This window comes from Salvelinus sp. IW2-2015, unplaced genomic scaffold (assembly GCF_002910315.2).
Source record: "Salvelinus sp. IW2-2015 unplaced genomic scaffold, ASM291031v2 Un_scaffold3686, whole genome shotgun sequence".
In the NCBI taxonomy this organism is placed as follows: Eukaryota; Metazoa; Chordata; class Actinopteri; order Salmoniformes; family Salmonidae; genus Salvelinus; species Salvelinus sp. IW2-2015.
In genome coordinates this window covers 35,029-56,389 of record NW_019944963.1, presented here as the reverse complement: position 1 = coordinate 56,389, position 21,361 = coordinate 35,029, and the positions used below count along the sequence as shown (strand labels likewise).

At 40.6% G+C, this 21,361-nt stretch overlaps 1 protein-coding gene across 1 annotated transcript; it reads left to right on the top strand.

Moving 5' to 3' along the window:
• Nucleotides 1-5,680: 5,680 nt before the first annotated feature.
• LOC112076314 (phosphoinositide-interacting protein-like) lies at nt 5,681-10,984 on the top strand. Its single transcript, XM_070441261.1, has 3 exons — nt 5,681-6,001; nt 6,614-8,942; nt 9,391-10,984. The coding sequence occupies exon 2, from the start codon at nt 6,639-6,641 to the stop codon at nt 7,041-7,043; it is 405 nt and encodes a 134-aa protein (XP_070297362.1). The 5' UTR covers nt 5,681-6,001; nt 6,614-6,638; the 3' UTR covers nt 7,044-8,942; nt 9,391-10,984.
• The last annotated feature ends 10,377 nt before the right edge of the window (nt 10,985-21,361 follow it).

Sequence of the window (21,361 nt, the reverse complement as noted above, 5' to 3'; positions counted from 1 at the left end):
GAGATTTAAAGATTCAAAGAGGATATAATGAAAGACAGCTTTCTTAAACTTAATCCTCAGTGAGCCCCCATACTTTAATATAGAGCCAAACCATGTGKCMAGTCTCAGTTCAATCGGAAGCCATCAACAACCTTCAATGAACAATCCAAGGCAGACATCAGCAAAGAAGGCAAACAGAGCACCTTGARATYAACCAGGGAGTGTGGCGGGYTCCATCCCTGCCAATTACCAGACTGGGAAAACAAATCTGTCAGAAATAAGACCTGCCTGAGCTATTGATCTGTTTATACAATCCACACCTTCCCAACTGCATGCATTAGTGCTCTCTCTCCCTCTCTGTTTCTCTCTCTGTTACTCCCTCTGTCTCTCTTTCTTTCTCTCTCTTTGTCTATCTATCTCCCTGACACACTTTAGCAGGGGTGGCACAGTGCAAGACATTGACTTCAAAGTAGCTTGGGAGCCAGGAACAAGAAGCATCAGGAGACTACATATGCCTCTCCTTTGAGTGCAACCTGGTCTCAGAGCATTTCGCATTATTCCTTAAGTAAACCCGTGATAATCCATTTAGTATGATATGTTACATTTCGTATGGTATGTATTAATTTGTGGATGTCCATCACCCATTTTGTATGATATGTTATGAATTACAATTTGTATTATATGTTACGAATTTGCTAAATGTACAATATGTTATGAATTTGTTAAACTTATGATATGTTATGAATTCTAGCTAGGTCGATAACGTTAGCTAGGGTTAGGGGTTAGGCCTAAGGTTAGGCTTAAGTTTAGGAGTTAGGTTGAAGGGTTAGGGTTAGGGTTAGGGGAAGGGTTAGCTAAAAGGGTTAAGGTTAGGGGAAGGGTTAACTAACATGCTAAGTAGTTGCAAAGTAGCAAAAAAGTAGTAAGTAGTTGAAAAGTTTCTAATTAGCTCAAATGCTAAAGTTGTCCATGATGAGATTTCAACATGCAACCTTTGGGTTGCTAGATGTTTGTGTTATACACTTAYCCATCCACCCCGACAAACCACCCACCTTAAGTTTTTGCCTTAAGTAACCATCTGTCTTGTGTAACCATACCAAACGTAACCTATCATACTAAATGGAGTGTCCCAGATTTACATACACAATAATACGAGACTGTTGAGTGGTGTGCTACGTGTTTCTCTTCAGTAGCGATGAATAAATACGGAGGCCTTGTCAAAGGATATGGGAGAGCAATAGAGTAYAAGTAAATCCAGCCTACCAAATAAATGTAATATGATCTATTTCCTTTGAGGAGAAGGTGAGACAGAGGGGAAACGCAGCGTTTGGATCAAACAAGTATAGGTGTACTTTGTGAATAAGAGACAAATGAATCTTCAAAACCTGAAGGGTCTCATCCCATGCAGCCTCTCTCAGCAGTCGAGTGGATAAGTTGAATTAATGCTGCGGCTGTTGTTTGCCCTCAACCAGGGAGCATGGCTCCTCCTGTGGGCCTTTCTAGCAAATGATGCAAACTTGCCATAGAGAATAATTAGTCTCAAGGTCACCTGGGTCTGCAGTGATAGTGAGACAGATCATTGTATTCTTCTGAATGCTATTTATGTCTGAGGCTGGGTGAATGTAGCTGACTCTGGAGGGTTCATCGATATTTAATGATGAGCTGTTTAGGATCAAGAGTCAGTGTGACTTTATTCATCCAAATGTATTTTTCTCTTTCATCCTCCCTCCGCAAAAAAACAGGGAGTCTTACCATGTATCTTTGATGCACATGTCTGCAAATAGTATACACAATACAATTGACCAGTCAACAGTCATGTCTTTTTTCTCTTCATCCATTTAACTAAGTTTATTGAGAGAATATGAGGTAATAATAAATTCATGTCAGTGTGTGACTACTCTAGGTGTCTACGACTAAAGTAAATGGACCATTTAAGATAGATTTAACACATCATAAGCAGAAGCTGGCACATTAGAGGCAACCGCGAATACATGTCTCACATATAGCGGTGCACAAAACTGTTACATTCTGAGTAGTAATTATGCTAGGTAGAGGACACAAGTATGAATCCTGGTGCAAAATCTCTAATGCAGAGCCTATATGGCAAAGTAAAGTATAGCCTAGTAAAGACCAGCATTGCCCTCTAGTGGGTAATATTGCCTACTGCACCACAAATACATTTCTGACGACGCAATATGGAATTTTTGCTTAACATTGTAGGAACACACCCAGTCAGGGAGCACGAGTCATTCACATGGTGCAGTCACGACTCATGACAGAGAAACATGAGAATAATTTGCACTTGTGCAAATGTTGTTTTTCTATAGCAAATTCTAGCCAATTCGAATGAGCCATTTTCCCTGCCWAGGAGCTCTCCTTGAATCCTGATTGAATTAAACAAAGGGATTATGTTGCAAAGATCAATCGTCACCAACTGTCACCAAGTTTTTTCCCAAGTCAACATACATTGTGCCAAGCTAAACTAACTGTAAGCGATGAGATCATAACAGGGCACTTCAATGGAACACCAATGAGGAAAGAATGTATATTGACTCAACAACCTGACTAAAGTCAATTATTAGCTATAGATTGGTGCATTACAAAGAGTTGGAGTTTAGACAATGATCAAGTATTGAAAATAACATTACCTACACTGTAACAGAAAACTGTAATTTATACTGTAATTTTTGTTATTATCGACAGTAAACAAACCTGAAACACTTTACTGCATCACACTGTAAATTATGGTGCATTGTGGGAATGTTGCTGTATTTCGAAAGGTACTGTAATTCCACCCAACAGAATAGAGTACAGTACTTAAGAGGCAAAAAACTTCTGACCACTAGTGGGAGCACGGTATTGTTGTTTCTGGCTCCTTAACATATTATGAGGCGGGTCTTGTAAGAGGCTATATTTGTTGCACCCATGACTGAGAATGCCGTACCAATATAACTTGTATGTGGTTATAATGCCCTATCAACTTAAAATGTTTAGGGGACAGATTGGAGCCTTAAACCTTAAATGCAATGTCATTTTGGTCTGTTTGGCACTGTAGTTGCAACCAGTTTGGAAGCCTTTCTTAAGGCTCCTAGAAGTGCAAGTTATATAAAACACCAAATATTAATTGATATGCTGTAATGTGTAAACACTTTACCTAGTGTTTACAAAATACCATAAAATTGCAGGAGAGGGTATTTCTTGCTGAGTTTAAAGGTCTGATAAAGTAAAATGTTGTTGACCATTGTGAATGTAGTGTAACGACCCTGGGTTTATAAGCGCGGAAATCGACTCTGCCGCACCCAGGGTCGTTACAGTATTGTATTGTGCAGTGGGAACCGTCAAGGCCTTCTACCAGGGGGCCAGAGTTCCAGTCTGGAAGCACACTTTCCACTGTGCTTAGAGGGCACTTTCGGTACTGCAGTTTAGCTGAAGTTGAGCCCAAAAAGATATTCCYGTTGATGGCCCCATAGAGAAGTAGAATAAAAAAAATCAGCCATATACATTTTTGTTATCATCTTTGTACCACCTTTAGTAGTGCACAGGTGTTATAAGCTTTGTAAAGCATATGGCAGCAACCACGAAACGGGGTATGCGAACGTGAGTAGATTAAGTTGAAAACAAGGGTGTCAAGTCTGGAAGCAGTCTTCAGTTCTTTTATACGTCAATGCCTTCTACACCTTCAGAGAAGGCCAAGGATTTATAAAATAATTGTTGTATTTTTTTAATTTAAATGTTGTTTTAATTTCTATTTTGACTATCAATAATATTATTATATTATTATTTTAAATGACATTCTGATTTAATCTCTTCAATTTGTGTTGGATAGGAAAGGGTTAAAACKGAGGAGAAAAAAGATCCAATCAGGGTTAGGGTGTCACGTTCCTGACCTTATTTCCTTTGTTTAGTCTTTGTTTAGTTGGTCAGGACGTGAGCTGGGTGGGCATTCTATGTTTTGTGTTTCTATGTTGGGTTTGTTGTTTGGTCTAATATGGTTCTCAATCAGAGGCAGGTGTTTGTCATTGTCTCTGATTGGGAACCATATTAAGGTAGCCTGTTTTCACTGTTTGTTTGTGGGTGATTGTTCCTGTTCATTGTTTTCTCTATGTTCACTAGTTCAGGACTGTAGCGTCGTTGGTTTCGTTCTGTTTATTGTTTTGTTCGTATTGAAGAGTATTCAAATAAATATGGATACATACCACGCTGCGATTTGGTCCTCCTCTCTTCCACATTACGACGAGCATTACAAAGGGTTAGTGTTAGTGTTTAGGGTAGGGGTGTCCCAAGGATCCCGGATAGCACTGATAATTTTTATTTGGTGCTCTGGGGAGATAAATCTAGCTAGATAGGTCACTATTGGCTAGGCCCTCAGAAGCTTGATAGAAAGCATCTTCCATTAAACTGTATTAGAGCAGAATTTTGGAGTGACCGTGGAATCAATCAATCACATTTTTACTTGTAATGGGTGAGACTATTTTTACAGAAACCTATGGAAACCTTCTCAAGAGCAGTAGTTTTCCCAAGGTCTAAGCTAACTCGTTTTTGTTGTAGGCTAGTGTGCAATGGCGGCTTAAGTAGCAGGTGTTTTCGAAGAGGATGTTGAAGCTAATGTGTTAGCGTCGCCCTTTTCAAGATTAACTTTCAACAAGAAGTAACATTTCAAATGATCATCTGGTGATTGGAACTGTTATTTTTTCAAATGGCAGCTCACTTGTTGTTAGCTATCTCTTTGAAAATATGTGTTATGCGTGTGAAACATTTTTGCATTTAAACTTTAGATCACTGGTAACTTTGTGTGCTGAACATGATAACGATGTTTGCAATGGGAAGTAATGGTTGTACACTTAGATTTGGAATTGCTTAGCCTAATGTTTGTGTTTTTGTATTCTTATGATTGGGACTTACTGGCATATTCTTTAACATAATGCTGTGTGTGACTGCTGTCTTTCTATTGGCTTATGTGTTTTACAAAAAGTGCGCTCTTCTACATGGAGTGCGCCGGTATTACAGTCACTGTCCTTTCAGCATCACAAGCCTGTCAAACTCGTATCCTTTGATGTGTCACTGTGGTCGTTTTTGGTGATAGTGTCAAAGTGATGGCGTTAGGCTACCATAGGTTGTGTAAGCAGTGTGGTAGTTGTGGCTGGTAACGTTAGTGTGGGTGCTGTCTGAGTTTTTCTTAATTGTTTTGTTTGGTACAATGTTTTGGAAGATTTTTTCCCCCACTGAAGGCCCAATAACCACAGTGTACCGCTGGTATTATGCTCTTGTGTTGAGTGTACACGCTGACTACTTCCTAGTGACCTCTTGCCAGGTCCCCCCTGCCAATGAGGTTTCTAACCTCAAGGGTATTTTCCTGGTTCAATAAAATCGATACACTAAATACACGATACAATAAAATAAGAAATACTAGATGATTTCCATACAGAAGCATTGAGAAGTCACAGTGGTGGGTGATGTGAGCCATTTCCAGTGCCCTGCCCTGCTTTCCCCTCTCATCTCTAATAGTCTTCCTGTACATTGATTTCTTCTCTCTCTCGCTTCTGGTCAGTTATAAAGGCTTTCAGACATTCAGATCAACAAACACTACCCTGTGGATCTGGGGAAGAGATTTCTCTAACCAYGACATGCATCTTCACATGAATTCTGAAGGCTCAACTCAATACTTGGGAGACTGGATGAAATCACTCTAGGGACAGCAAGGCAAGCCCCTAGCCCAGGCAGGAAGAATCATCAGTACTAATTTAATACCAGCCATGGCAGATGCTGTGAGGGCTAGCATGAATAGGAGTCAGAAGGGTCTGTTGAGGAGGTGGAAAGACCATAAGGGGGGGGGGCTGTTTTCTGGAGGTTATCTGCAGTGCATTCAGCTGGCCACAAAAGGCTTGCGGTCCACAAACATCCACACCCAAAGCTTTTTATTCATTTTTTTTCTCTGTCTTTTGGAATGGTCTCTAAAATCACTGAGATACTGTTACCACCGCAGGGATAACATCAAAGCAGCAAGTTACTCAGCATCTCAAAGGTAGGTCTTTATCTGATCTCTTTAGATTTTGGCCTTGAGTTGTATTTTCTCAAGACTTGCCAAGAGCAAATACATTCTAAAAGTTGGTAATATGCTCTGTGCTCGATTTATGGCTTGGAAAGCAAGACGCAAACTTGAATTTGCAATCTGTTGTATAGTATTATATCGCCCCTTTATCATGACATTGAAGTATTAAGTGAAAGTGATATGATACACTGATGTGTATCACTGAGGTGATATGATATYGGCTTCATGTTGTACTCACAGAGGAGAGATCCAAGATAAAATAGGGTGCGTCCAAGAAGCACGAGGCAATTTCCTCTTAATGGATGCATTCTAACGCGCTCGTGCTGTTCACATTTTTATTCCATTTTTTTTTTACATTCCTTTTATTTGAAACAACAAGGAATGTAATGTGAAATGCAGACTTCGAAAATATAACACCTGGATACATTTTATTGTTAAGAGTAGAAGCTATTCCAACCTGGATCCCTTATCCTTTAGGTAATAATTATTTCCACTCTAAATTCCAGCTTCAAGTGAAAATAGACAGAAAGAGATAGGGATGTATGGGTCATTGTTGAACCTTCACCTTCTTCCACTGACTCCCAGGTGAGGAGGAGTAAGGCTAAAGGCTATGCCTGGACTACCAGAGAACATCCYCCTTGGGGAGTGCACCCTACACTCCCAGTCCCAGGAGCAGCTCACTCCCCAGACAGAAAGCACCGTGTTCAGCCTGTCCCGCAGCGAGTCCCTCTGGACCAACGAGTCAGCCCGCAGCACATGTGAGATCTACTGGTTCCCATTCCACCTCATGTCCACTGGGGGCAGCATCTTTGCCTGCGGCTTCATCCTGAGTGGCCTGTATTTTGCTGGCTACTGCAGGAAGGCCACCAACATCCTGGGCCCGGCCCTGGTATCCATTGGCCTGATGGTGCTGGTGGTGGGCGTGGTGCTGATCCCCATCACCAAGGAGAACAGGAAGCAGCCCACCATGAAGAAGCCCTTCAGTTACTACAGGCAACCAGTCTTTAAATTATGAGGTGGGCCGGGCGGGGTATCCCTATCTTGTATGCTGTGATCCTGGAGAGTCCTCAGGCTCAAAGTCTGGTTATTAGACCATTTAGTTTCCCAAAAGCACAATGGAGGATTCGATACTTCCCTGCTGAGCATGGCTACATGTTCACATGATGAATGTTTGCTCTAAAGACAATTAACTTGTAGGGGGACATGAACCGTTCTATTTTCTTCCACCACTACGTATGTATACTGTATTTTAATATCTGCATGACAAAGTATACATTATAACCAAGGTTCTTTGGCATTTGTTCTTAAGCATTTGAAAGTACTAGAAAATTACAATGCTGCCAAAAAACACAATTATAAATGTAGTCCACTGCTTTTATGCATAATTATTAGAATGAGTGACAAGCATATTGAGAAGAAAGATGTGTGCATGTACATTGATGAGAGCAGGATTGAGTATTGACAGCATGCCTTTGTGGTAGGCCATCATTGAAAATAAGAATTTGTTCTTAACTGACTTGCCTAGTTAAATAAAAGGTAAAATAAATAACATTTGGTGATGGATGCATTTCTTTTCAGCTGCAGGCTATACTCATCACATCCACAGCCTTTACAGACTTCCAGTGATGTGTGTGTGTGTTAGATGTCATCTCTGTGACGGGCAGTGTGACACTTGACTGGCCCAACAAATTAAACGTTTTTAGTGCCAAGGGGAAGTGAAGAACATCACACTTTTCATAGCATTTGAATGTCCTTCTCGTGACTGGACTGAAACTTTGATTTCACACAACCTCAATTTTAGAGTGAATATAAAATACTATTAGAATAATGATGTTTCTGTTTCTGTTCAGAATGCCGTATGTGACTGACTAGGTTTGTCTAAATGTGGCAAATTATATCAACGTGGTCGATTTTGTTGATGTATAGGGTGGGCAGACTATTATKTCCACGACATTCCCTTATGTATTTTCACTTGTAGGTGAATACTCATTTGACTGGCAAATTACATTACGTCGAARGAACTGWGTTGGCCTGCACACAAGCTGCATCATTTGCATCAAGCAACAACAYCATATGTGAGACAACCACTTCTGGTGAATAGGCTACTGTAAAATAAGTGCGCCATAAGAAAGTATAGCTCTTTTTGTTTGTCTATTTTATGTGTTTGCTGATCAATTAAATTATAGTCTGTTATCGTGACAAAGGACTTTTTTTTAAAGAAGAAGAAAATAAATGGTGTACTGTCTACCTTTCGCTCTGAACACGTCACGATGGGGCGGCTCTCACAGCAGGTGTGCTCTCTGGGTGCGAGAAGAATAGAAGGAACAGAATAGACGCACCTTCCGTTATTTTCAGGGTGTATCGACACAATGATGGACCTTAGATGCATAGGCGGGTGTGTGCCGTTATTTTTTCTGGCCATTGGTTTTGATGTTATTGGTTTCATTATCCTGTTCATTGGAATTTTTGCCAATTTGCGTATCGATGGCAGGTTTTATGGCGATTTCTTGATTTACAGTGGTTCAATTATAATTTTCATAAGTTTGGCTTGGTGGATTATGTGGTACGTGGGAAATATACAGGTCTCAGAAGACAGCTTTGGAACAAGCTTAATGAAAAAGAAACGGAGTTTTGTACAGTTGGCCAGAAAGTTGTCAGAGAGGCTTTCCAAAAAATGCAAACCTGAACATGTAACCACAAAGTATGCCGAGGAAAACAAGGTTAAAGCTGTGACGCCTTCACCTGTTCACGTCGCCTCTCGAATAACCTGGGGGAAATCTTTCGGTTATCAGAATGGTGGCTATGACTCAAGCTTGAACTCCTTTTCGATGGAGAAGGAAAAACAGACACCAGATATACAGAACTTGGATGTGCAGACCCTCGCTAGGGGTAATGTTGAAAGGCTGTTCTGATTGTAAGTTTTGGGATAGGCTTTGGGGTAGGCTTCTAATAAATTGTGCATTATTTCAGGAAAATAAACTATATTTGATTTTCACTAATGAAAAATAAGTCCTCTCTGATAAACACACTAACCTCATTCAGCTATTTTGCTCTAAGAACATTATAAAACCGGTAGGCCTAGGTAACCAATATTGGCTTCACCATAGGTAACTCATATTAGGGCAAGGGTTCCCAAACTCGGTCCTGTGGCCACCCGGGTGCACGTTTTGGTTTTTGCCCTAGCACTACACAGCTGATTCAAATAACCAACTATTCCTCATTGGGAAACCCTGAATTAGGGGACTGTATTGCCTAATTGTAAAATGTAAAGTATAATGATAATCATGAAAATGTATAAATCTGTATTCAGGAAGAAACGTTTTCAGTCTATTGATTTGGTATTTTCTCATTTGAATTTCAAGGTTCTCCGTAGCACTTTCTGATCCCAAGACTACCTTCAACACTGTACGCTTCACGGAATGGGACTACAGACAATTCAGGACATTAATCAGTACTGCTCTGGACGTCAGTTCTTGACAACAAAGACCATAAGATCATTATGGGGTGAAATGACACATAGTCCTAGGGGTATAGGCCTACTGTAGATATTGCTCTGAATGCATATTATATTGTTTTAGTTTTTTATTTATATATCATTTATTAATATAATCGCCATGTGATATGTGAACATTTTATGTTCTAGGATCAATATTATGTGGAAAGGCTATATTTTGTCATATAAACATACTGACATGTTAAGGTCCATCATAGCCATTTTCTAGAATAGTCTCAGACGGAAATCCCAGAGGCCCCTGTCTGAACGGCAGGTAATTGAACACAGGCTCTCTTCAAGCCAGACCCAGAAATGGAATCATCTGCATTTACAATTGTTGACACTACATAAAAACAGTAGTCAGGCAGGTTTGCCTGTGCCACAACAATTGCATTGCCAAAGCAGGCCGTAAACCCTCAACAAAACGTTGTGTGGCCTGGGGCACTGAGCTTGGTTTCACCTGCATGTTGACATTACATGGACATTTGGGCTATACTCTTTTAACTGTTCACTGAGTAGGCTGATTTAGTTTTTATTCATGTGCACAAACTTCTAAAATGTATATTCCACCAGACAGCATTTTTTTTTWATGTTGTGATTTATTTCATATTTTATTTCTTAATATTCTTTAGATTTCAGTTGCCTTACCAACATATAGCTTTTGTCTAACATGACTGATAATGAGCGTGTGCATATCAAGTCATTGTACTCAGGGCGTTGCCTGTCTGTATGCTAATGTTACCTAATCCTGGCCTGTTGACTCTGCTTTGCGGTCCTTGGTTGAATAGGTATTGCACAGAGGTAAACCAAACTCCCACGACTGTCTGACTGGTCAAACAAGGTACTTAAAGGGTGAGGTTTTTCACTGCAGTTCCTCTTTCTGTCATGATGTAGGAAGCATGAAATAGTAAATAATTGTGGAATGCATCCAGCAGACTAAATATAAACTGCTGATAGAATCACTGAAATATATCTTCCCAACATACAGTATCTTTTTCCACACTGTTCATAATGTTAGATGTTATACATATATGTTGATGTCATATTTTTCATATCAAATGCATTATTATTTTATACACAGATGCATGGTGCATTAGATTTTTATTTATTTTAAATATACATCCAATAATCTTGATAAGCATCCAAAATAAAAATAGTTATCTAATGAGATGATCCAGTTCAAGCATTCAAGCATAATTACATTGCTGCAAGTCAGAGATTGCTTAGGAATGAGGTTGGACCATTTGGCTTTTATGTTTTAATGGATCATTCAGAGTAGTACAACCTGTTTATGTGGTTGGATACCAGTTTTGTTGCTGTTTCCTACAATGGAAGAATTTGAAGGCGTGCTGAAAATTAGAAGAATGCGACTTGTGTTTTAAAAAGGTTGTGGCTGGAAAGGCCTCTCCTCATTCTTGTAAAGTCCTCAGCCGACAGGAACCCAGACAGCGTCCATGTCCCTGCTATGGATACCTCTTCTATGGGTCGCTGTGTTTTATTTCTCATCCTGGCTTTGGTCTTTGACGTTGTCGGTCTGATCCTATTTTTCCTGGGGATCTTTGCTCCTTTGAGTTTCTGGGACTTCTTTGTGCTGTCGGGGCCCCTGCTCATCTTCCTCAGCCTGGTCTTCTGGATATTCTGGTACCTGGGGAGTCTCACAGTGCCTTACGAAGAGCTCATCTTGCCAAAGTGACACCYWAACATGGTCAAAGGTGACYCACCTGACCAATGGCTGGTCCCCCTGGACTGACAGCTTGACCCTCACAACTTTAAGGAGTTGACAGAATTCTGGATTCTRGGTGTTTGAYCATGTTTCTCATTGGACTGTGAACCGGAGGCCCTTGTTTTCTTTAAAGAAGGTTTGAGCTTTAGTTCAAGCGGTGTGTGTCTGTTTCTGATGATGAATAATGAATAATGATGAAGACATGGCTGTTGTTTCAAAAAATATATATACTTTCCTCTGTTCAGGAACCTGTTGGACCCTGGAACAACTCCAGTTTGAAGTGAAGAATGGCATATGCACCTTATTCTACCCCTATGATGTAGAATGACAAGATGTCATGTACAGACAGCCAGGATTTCATCTGTGCTGGGTTGAAGTGGGACATGAACTCTAAAGCACTTGGGTCCATCCTTAAAGACTGAATCAGCACATATATTTAACTCMTTTTATAGAATGTGTAAAATAATAAATATTTGTTAAAATAAATGTTTATTTTTTTAATGTTTTATCCTCAAAAATAATATCAGAAAGAGAAGCTTCAAAATGTGACAGACTCAACATTTTGAATGACTCATTGACTCATGAAGTGCTTCGAGAGACTAGTCAAGGATCATATCACCTCCACCTTACTGGCCACCCTACACCCACTTCAGTTTGCATACCGCCCCAACATGTCCACAGACGATGCAATCGTCATCACACTGCACACTGCCCTATCCCATYTGGACAAAAGGAATACCTATGTAAGAATGCTGTTCATCGACTACAGCTCAGCATTCAACACCATAGTACCCTCCAAGCTCATCATCAAGCTGGAGGCCCTGGGTCTCAACCCCGCCCTGTGCAATTGGGTCCTGGACTTTCTGACGGCCGCTCCCAGGTGGTGAAGGTAGGAAACAACATCTCCACTTCGCTGACCCTCAACACTCGGGCCCCACAAGGGTGCGTGCTCAGACCCCTCCTGTACTTCCTGTTCACCCACGACTGCGTGGCCATGCACGCCTCCAACTCAATCATCAAGTTTGCAGACGACACAACAGTAGTGGGCTTGATTACCAACAATGACGAGACAGCCTACAGGGAGGAGGTGAGGGCACTCGGAGTGTGGTGTCAGGAAAACAACCTCTCACTCAACGTCAACAAAACAAAGGAGATGATCGTGGACTTCAGGAAACAGCAGAGGGAGCACCACCCTATCCACATCGAAGGGACAGCAGCGGAGAAGGTGGAACGTTTTAAGTTCCTCAGCATACACATCACAGACAAACTGAAATGGTCCACTCACACAGACAGTGTGGTGAAGAAGGCGCAACAGTGCTTCTTCAACCTCAGGAGGCTGAAGAAATTTGGCTTGTCACCAAAAACCTGACAAACTTTTACAGATGTACAATCGAGAGCATCTTGTCGGGCTGTATCACAGCCTGGAACGGCAACTGCACCGCCATCAACCGCAAGGCTCTCCAGAGGATGGTGTGGTCTGCACAACGCATCACCGGGGGTAAACTACCTGCCCTCCATGACACCTACAGCACCCAATGTCACAGGAAGGCCAAAAAGATCATCAAGGACATCCACCACCCGAGCCACTGCCTGTTCACACCACTACCATCCAGAAGGCGAGGTCAGTACAAGTGCATCAAAGCTGGGACCGAGAGACTGAAAAACAGCTTCTATCTCAAGGCCGTCAGACTGCTAAACAGCAATCATTAACTCAGAGAGGCTGCTGCCTACATTGAGACTCACTCACTGGCCACTTTAATAAATGGATCACTAGTCCCTTTATACAATGCACTCTAAATAATGCCACTTTAATAATGTTTACATATCTTACATTACTCATATCACATATATCACATATACTGTATTTTATACCATCTATTGCCCCTTGCCTATCCCGCTCGGCCATCGCTCATCCATATACTTACATGTACATATTCTCATTCACCCCTTTAGATTTGTGTGTATTAGGTAGTTGTTGGGGAATTGTTAGATTACTTGTTAGATATTACTGCACTGTCGGAACTAGAAGCACAAGCATTTTGCTACAATCGCATTAACATCTGCTAACCATGTGTATGTGACAAATAACATTTTATTTGATTTTGATTTGATTTATTTGAAGAAGATGAGTGCTAAATGTACACCCTCCTACATATTTATTCATTGAAGTTAAAACTTTTAGTTTGGCTTTATACTACAGCTTTTTGGATCAAATGTTTTATATGAGGCGACAGTATAGAATGTCATCTTTTATTTGAGGATATTTTCATACATATCTGTTTTACCATTTAGTAAATGAAAGCACTTTATGTATCTAGTTACCCCATTTGAAGGTTTCATAACTATTTAGACAAATCCACATTAATGTAAAAGTGTTTAAAAAACATATTATATTCTTATTTACAATAAAAGTGACTCCAAAATGACACAATACAGTACATTACTTACCATTCATTTCTATTGGGCACAACATTATCTGAAACACATCCAAAACAACCTGCCTTTGCATCCAACAAGTTCGCAGAGTCACAAGCTTAATGTAGTCATTGTGTGCTAGGAATATGGAACCAAATACTAAAGTTTTGACTAAATGTAAAACACTATAAGTCAGGGGTAGACAACTAGATTCAGCCGCGGGACAATTTTTGTCGGTCGGGGGGGCGAAACATAAATATAATAATTTGTAACATTCAAATTATTTACAAGGAAGCCCAAAAAKAGATTGCATTTTCAAATAAAATCATTTCATACCTTGGTTATATTGAGACACGATCACATATGTCTCTCTTTTTATTTGAGGGAATAATTGGAAACAGATTTCCTACTTTAAACACGTTTTTTTTTTTACAAAAAACTTTGGGGGGCAAAATAAATAACTTGTGGGCCGTTTTTGGCACACGGGCCGCCTGTTGCCGACCCCTGCTGTACATTAATTTGTCCAAGTACTAATGACAACTCCTAATGGGGGGACTAGACACATAAAGTGTTTTCATTTCTAATCGGTAAAACAGATATGTATGAAGATACACTAAGATAAAAAGGTGACATTTTCTGTCGCCTCATATAAAACATTTTATCTCTAATCCAAAATGTTGGAGTATAGAATCAAATGAATAGTTTTAGCTTCACTGTCTAAATAAATACATACGGGAGTGTATTAGTAGTGAGGCTGCCTGAAACTAGTCTAACTAGCAATGTAGGTTCTGCTTTAGGATGTGACAGTAGATCCACCCAACCAAGAGACAAACAAAAAGAGTAAACATCATTCTCCAGCAATGACTAAGGATTTCTAAAAGGACGGCGACAGAGACAAGTCTATCTGAATAAAGCAGGGAGACTACAGAATCATTTGACTGACATATCAACCCTAGTGTGCACTGTTTTTAGTGACATAAAATTATATTTGTGTGACATGACAGAGAACACAAAATAGTGTTATAGTCAAACTTATTACCTCAAAATTATACTGAACAAAAATATAAACACAACATGGAACATTTCAACGATTTTACTGAGTCACAGTTCATATAAGGAAATCAGTCAATTGAAATAAATTCATCATCCCTAATCTATGAATTTCATATGACTGGGCAGGGGTGCAGTCATGGGTGGGCCTGGGAGGGTATAGGCCCACCCACTGGGGAGCCAGGTCCACTCACTGGGGAGCCATGCCAAGCCAATCAGAATGAGTTTTATTACAGACAGAAATACTCCTCAGTTTCATCAACTGTCCGGGTGGCTGGTCTCAGACAATCCCACAGGTGGAGAAGCCGGATATGGAGGTCCTGGGCTGGAGTGGTTACATGTGGTTGTGAGGCCGATTGGACGTTCTGCAAAATTCTCAAAAATGACTTTGTAGGTGGCTTATGGTAGAGAATTGAACATTAAATTATCTGGGAATAGCTATGGTGGACATTCTCACAGTCAGCATGCCAATTGCACGCTCCCTCAAAACTTGATACATCTYTGGCCTAATGATCATGCTGTTTAATCAGCTTCACACCTGTCAGGTGGATGGATTATCTTGGCAAAGGAGGAATGCTCACTAATAGGGATATAAACAAATTTGTGCACAAAATTTGAGAGAAATAAGCTTTTTGTGCGTATGGAACATTTCTGGGATATTTTATTTCAGCTCATGAAAAATGGAAGGTACATGTTGCGTTTATATTTTTGTTCAGTATAGTAGCATCTATTGTAAGTACAGAATATTGCGCAATAGACGGTATACAAACATTCAGAATATTGATTCAGTCAAACTCAAACAAGTAACAATTAMATGTGTGCTTGTGTTAGTTGTTGTATGTGTGTATACAATGTGTGTTCYCTTTATTCACTCTGAGTTGAAGTTTGACTAAGGAGAGGAAGTTTTCATTATGCCTATCCTCTGCCTCTCGCCCCCTGGGATTCCCCTTGCCCTAATCAGCACTCTGGGCAGCATTAGCTCCCTCTGACGCCCTCATGGAGAGTGTTATTAATGAGTCCATTTGGCTGTGGCCCCGGCCAGAGGAAATGGAGGAGAGGCATTAGAGCAGCCTCTCCCCAGGAGCAGTGGTATGGAAACCACGCTGCTCAGAGCCTCGCGGGACCCTGGGTTTCCTGCTAATGCTCCATTTCAGGTTGTCATGGTGGCGTGAGTCATAAACATCAGTAGCACATTATCACTTCACACTCCAGTGGCAGAATATTATAAGGCCTTGACATAGAGAGGTGAGGCAAGAGTTATGTTGCCTGTTTTACACATTGTTTACAATTATGGGCATGTCCATCAACCTACCACAAATACATACTCTAGCATATTCTCACACAGGTGAGGCAGTCTTTTAATACACCTGCGTATCACTCKTTGGTATACAAGCTGTTTGTATACAAATAAGTACACTGTTTCATACGTACCATAAAAAAACAGAATAACCCTTTCACAAATATTTGCTCTTGTACCATGAAATATCAAATCATTTCGATTGTATGATTGCCAAATCTATTGAAAGGGTTACTGCCTACTGTATGTTGCCAGCATGTAAGAGATCCATATAGGAAAAATAAACATGTGTTGTAATTATCAACATTGTTCATATGGTTCATATGGCTTCTGACTCGAACACAAACAGYTAAAATGGAGAGTGCACGTCACATTCTATGGCCTGCTAAAACAAACTGGGTTTAGCAAAACACTAGCTGATGCAATACTGTCGTGTTTTTCATGTTACAAAAACAGTAACATAAGTCTTYRRRGCATTTCATGTTCATAAATAATGTTATGAAATGACTGAACATGATTTATCAAATCAGTTATTATGCCAGGATATGCATTATTCCTGTAAACCTCTGGTACARTTTACCAGCATTCTGCTGCGGTTCTCCCATCTTGTGAATATTGTTAAGGAAGGTGCATGCCTCCCTCCAGTGGTAGCTGGTTATTCATATAGTTTATTGGTGCATGCATCTCGAAAGAATAGTTTCTGTGGTGGTCTGTCCAGAAACAACCACTCACCCCTACCCCTAGGCACTTGTGTAGCTCTTAAAGAATTTAGGCATTTGTAAAATAACAGACTTTCTATGCATCTTGGAAAAACAGAATCCATCGGCTTTGGTTCCAGAGTAAAGATTGCAAGGTTCCCTGGTTTAAGTGTCAAAGGGGGCTACTCGTGGTCTTCTACCATGGGTGTGAATTGGATAGGTACCTGACTGGTGATACTATGGCACTGAAAGCTTTAATAAAGATAAACCAAAAAAGTACATTCCTAGCTCAGACCTAAAAAGGTCTTTATAGTGACTCTGGCATGTACACTGGTTCAGTGTCCCTTAATTATGCATGCACATAATGGTTCACCAGCATCCATAAACATCTAAAGAATAAGCTACAGACCAGCCAAAACAAGCATGGAACAATTGTTCTTAACCCAGAGCCTCTGATATTGATTGTTTAAAACGTAAGAGTCTATACGTAAGAATACCTTTCTATATATGGAGCTGTGGAGTGGAACAAACTACCACAACAACTTAAAGCCATACCGACCATAACTTCATTTAAAAATAACCTCAAAAGCTAGCTGATGATTGAACAATAGAACTATCTTCATGTCTGTACCTATGTAATAATGTATGTATGTCTGTACCTATGTAATAATGTATGTATGTCTGTATCTATTGAATGTAAGAATGTTTCTATGTCTCTATCTACTGTATGTAATGGTTTTGCACCATGCACTTTAGGGACCTCAATGGAAATAATTATTTTATTTAACCTTTATTTAACTAGGCAAGTCAGTTAAGAACAAATTATGTGCCTAAGGTATGGGGCTAGGGGTTGTTTTTGGACCAGACCTAAGCCTTATTCCTCACCTTTAGCAGAGAGGAAGAGGCAAATTATCTTTGCATTTAGAGCATTTATCTTGAAGAACCACAGGGGAAAGCAAATCCCCTGGGTGGGCCACTTATCCTATATTCTGAACCAGTGACAACCCGTCACTCAGGGCAGGTCACCTGTTTTGAGCCCCACCTGTTTAGCTAAAAATATATATTACATTTATTTTTTTTAAATGTAGTTCATAAAGCCGCATTCAAACATTGTCTCTTTTTTGCTTTCTTGAGTAAGGCAGCTCCAAAATGCAGGTGTTTCAGCCTAGCTCAGTGCTTCTGTGGTGGTGGAACAGTCAGCGGAAAATACATGGTGTAGGGGTTGGTAATGTTCTCTAGTTGCGCCGTGATTGGCACAGTCTTCCGTCACTCATGGGGACACTACGTAACCACAAAATCTACGGGGAGAGCTTGAAAATTCAAGCCCCTTTTGTGCTGCCATAGAGTTACATAATAAGTGCCCATCCAAAAAGGCTCAAGGTCATTGGCCACAGATAAAATTACGTCAAATCACGTTATATGTACCGTAGCTTTGATTGGACTGATCATGTGTCTCACCCTGATCTGTTTCACCTGTCCTTGTGATTGTCTCCACCCCCCTCCAGCTGTCGCCCGTCTTCTCCATTATCCCCTGTGTATTTATACCTGTGTTTTCTGTCTGTCTGTTGCCAGTTTGTCAAGCTTACCAGTGTTTGTCCTGTCAGCGCCTGTCTTTTTCACTGCCTCTCATCCTCCTGGTTTTTGACCCTTGCTTGTCCTGACCTTGTACTCACCAGCCTGACCACTCTGCCCGTCCCTGAGCCTGCCTGCTGTCCTGTACCTTTGTYCCACCTCMGGATTATTGACCTCTGCCTACCCTGAGCCTGCCTGCCGTCCGGTACCTTTGCTCCAGCTCTGGATTACTAAACTCTGCCTGACCCTGAGTCTGCCTGCCTTGACCTGTCATTGCCTGCCCCTGGTATTACAATAAACATTGTTACTTCACACGGTCTGCACTTGGGTCTTACCATGATTCCTGATATCATGTCAACATCATACTTTCAAAATCTTAACTAGCAAGCTATACAAACAGTTATCATGAATCACGTTGACAATCTACCGGCAAATCCTTTTCAATCCTTGTTATATGAAGAGAAAGTATATATAAAATGTATTGGTGCTCATCAGCCATTGGACATAAACATTACACAACAAAAATGTGTGGTTTGGAAGGAATCAGTGGCTTACTGCAAGCACCGCAAAGCAATCAATAGCCTGCTATTCAGTGGAGTGGGAGAGTGGTCCAATCCTGGGTTTAAGGGTCTCTTTTCCAAGCTTAAAAGGATAAACATTGAACACCATGGGCCAGATAAGTTTGAATACATTGGCCATGTTGTCAATCCTGTCGCGTTCAAAATTGGAAACTCGGAACTGGGTAATCTCAGACTTCAGTGAGTTCAAGACAACTGGTAACTCTGGGGGAAAAAACAAGCTCCGACTGGGAAAATACGTTTTGAACGGCCATCTAACACAGAATTCCAAGTCGGGAACTCTGGCCTCTTTCTAGAGCTCTGACCTGAAGATCACCGACGTCATGATTCGACTTTGTTTTTTCCCCGTGTTCTCAGTTGTCTTGAAAGCACCATAAATCCAGAGAATTCCTGTACGAAAGACTCATCTCATATGTATATACTGTACTCTATACCATCTACTGCATCTTGCCTATGCCGTTCTGTACCATCACTCATTCATATATCTTTATGTACATATTCTTTATCCCTTTACACTTGTGTGTATAAGGTAGTAGTTGTGGAATTGTTAGGTTAGATTACTTGTGAGTTATTACTGCATTGTCGGAACTAGAAGCACAAGCATTTCGCTACACTCGCATTAACATCTGCTAACCATGTGTATGTGACAAATACAATTTGATTTGATTTGATTTAAATATTAGTAGGGACATAGGAGAACTGTAGCTCCGCCCACCGGTATTGTGGAGCAGAGTATGCTGGGAAATCTCTAACAGAGGAGAAGGAAGTAATTATAGAGAAAGTACACAAGCCAAGTGATAAGTTCCAGCCATCTCCTCTGATTGCCTTTAGTTGGCATTCTTTGTTTTAGCCAAGGCCATTGTGTGTCTTTCAGAAATAACCACACACACGCTTGGTTAACACAATTACCGGTGGGCGGAGCTACAGTTCTCCTATGTCCCTACTAATATTTAGTCTTTCGTACAGGAATTCTCTGGATTTATGTGAATCAGTGTCATTAAACTACCTCAACTGGAAGTTGGAAGTTGATGTCATCTGTGCCCTTACAAGCACCTGGCATAGTGCTAAGAAAACACTAAGAATAAACAGTCCAACAGGTCCTCCACTACAATGCCAGACTTTGATGACAAAGTTTGATGACAACATTTTCCCACAAGGACCGCAGCGCCACCTTCCTGTTCAAGTGAGCACAGCACAACAAGGTGAGTCCAAAAATGTCTTGTATGCTGCTGCATAAATATGTTGTGTAGTAAGATGTTAGTAGCCCATGTGCCTCACTGTAATAATTTGGTCCCTTTCCCCCTCATAACTTGAGGGGGTTCTGACTTGGCGTACAGGGAGAATACTGTAAGAACAGCCCATGTTCTGAATTCTGTCGCTGTACATTTCAAAAGTACTGAACAAATAGTTATATTGACTACGTCCGCCCTAGCTCGCTCATTTGTCTTAATCGAAATTAAGGATTGCCTCTTATCAACTCGTCGTCCCTTTATGTTTGTACATCTCAATTGTCAGTAGAAACCACATTTGCTTAAGGAAGTCAGACATATCAGCTATGTCTTTAAAAAAGGCAGTAAATCAGGCTGAATGAACTGTTTTGCTGCCAGACAAGTCTCTGCTGATAGCCAGGTGTAGCAGTGGTAAGGATTCACTCCATGGTGCTGAAAAGAAAACAGTTTGTGGGAACCGTTTGTCACCGTTATAATGCAATTAATGTATTGTTTAGTGTTGTGTTGTGTAGTGGCTTTGCTGGCATGTATCTAAAAACAAATTTGGGAGTTTGCCCCACCAAGATTTACATGCTAAAATCGACACTGTTTTGAACAACTAAGGAGAGGAGAGATAAGGAAAGCCACTATAGGATACTCCGATAGACCCCAGGTATGGTGTTCCAAGGTGATTGTGTAAAATGCCCTTTAAGAAAGATATATGTTACACAAGGTATAAAACAGTATAAAGCAGGGGTGGGCAATCATTTTGGCTCCAGGGCCACAATGGGAGTTCAAAATTCAACGGAGGGCCGCACATATTTATTTTTGGCCCAATTTGTTTGTCAAAAGCAATTCGGGGGCCAGAAAAAAAGGCAGTTAGGCCTATTTGAAAAKATATAAATCCATTACAATTCCTACATGCTTTCTATCTAGTTTTACATGTTCAAGATTGCGCAGGAGTGTTTTTTACAAATATATAAACAAATGATTATCCCCCTCCATTCATTTGTACAAAGAGCCAAGAAATTGTGTGTAGGGTTGTCTGACAAATCCAACATTATTTCTGATGTAAGCTGATGCTTCATGAAAAATATATTTGTCTCTCATTTGGACTGGTGAAGGACAAGGTAGATATGTAATCCAAAGCCATACTGGCATACCCTGTTCAAATGAATGCCACTATCAGTACTTGTCACTAGAGGTGTGATCATGGTCTTCTTGCAAAGAGGTGGTGATGTTTTCACCCTCCCCTCCACCACCATCCTATGTTTACAAACAACCCTGGACTGGGAGGGG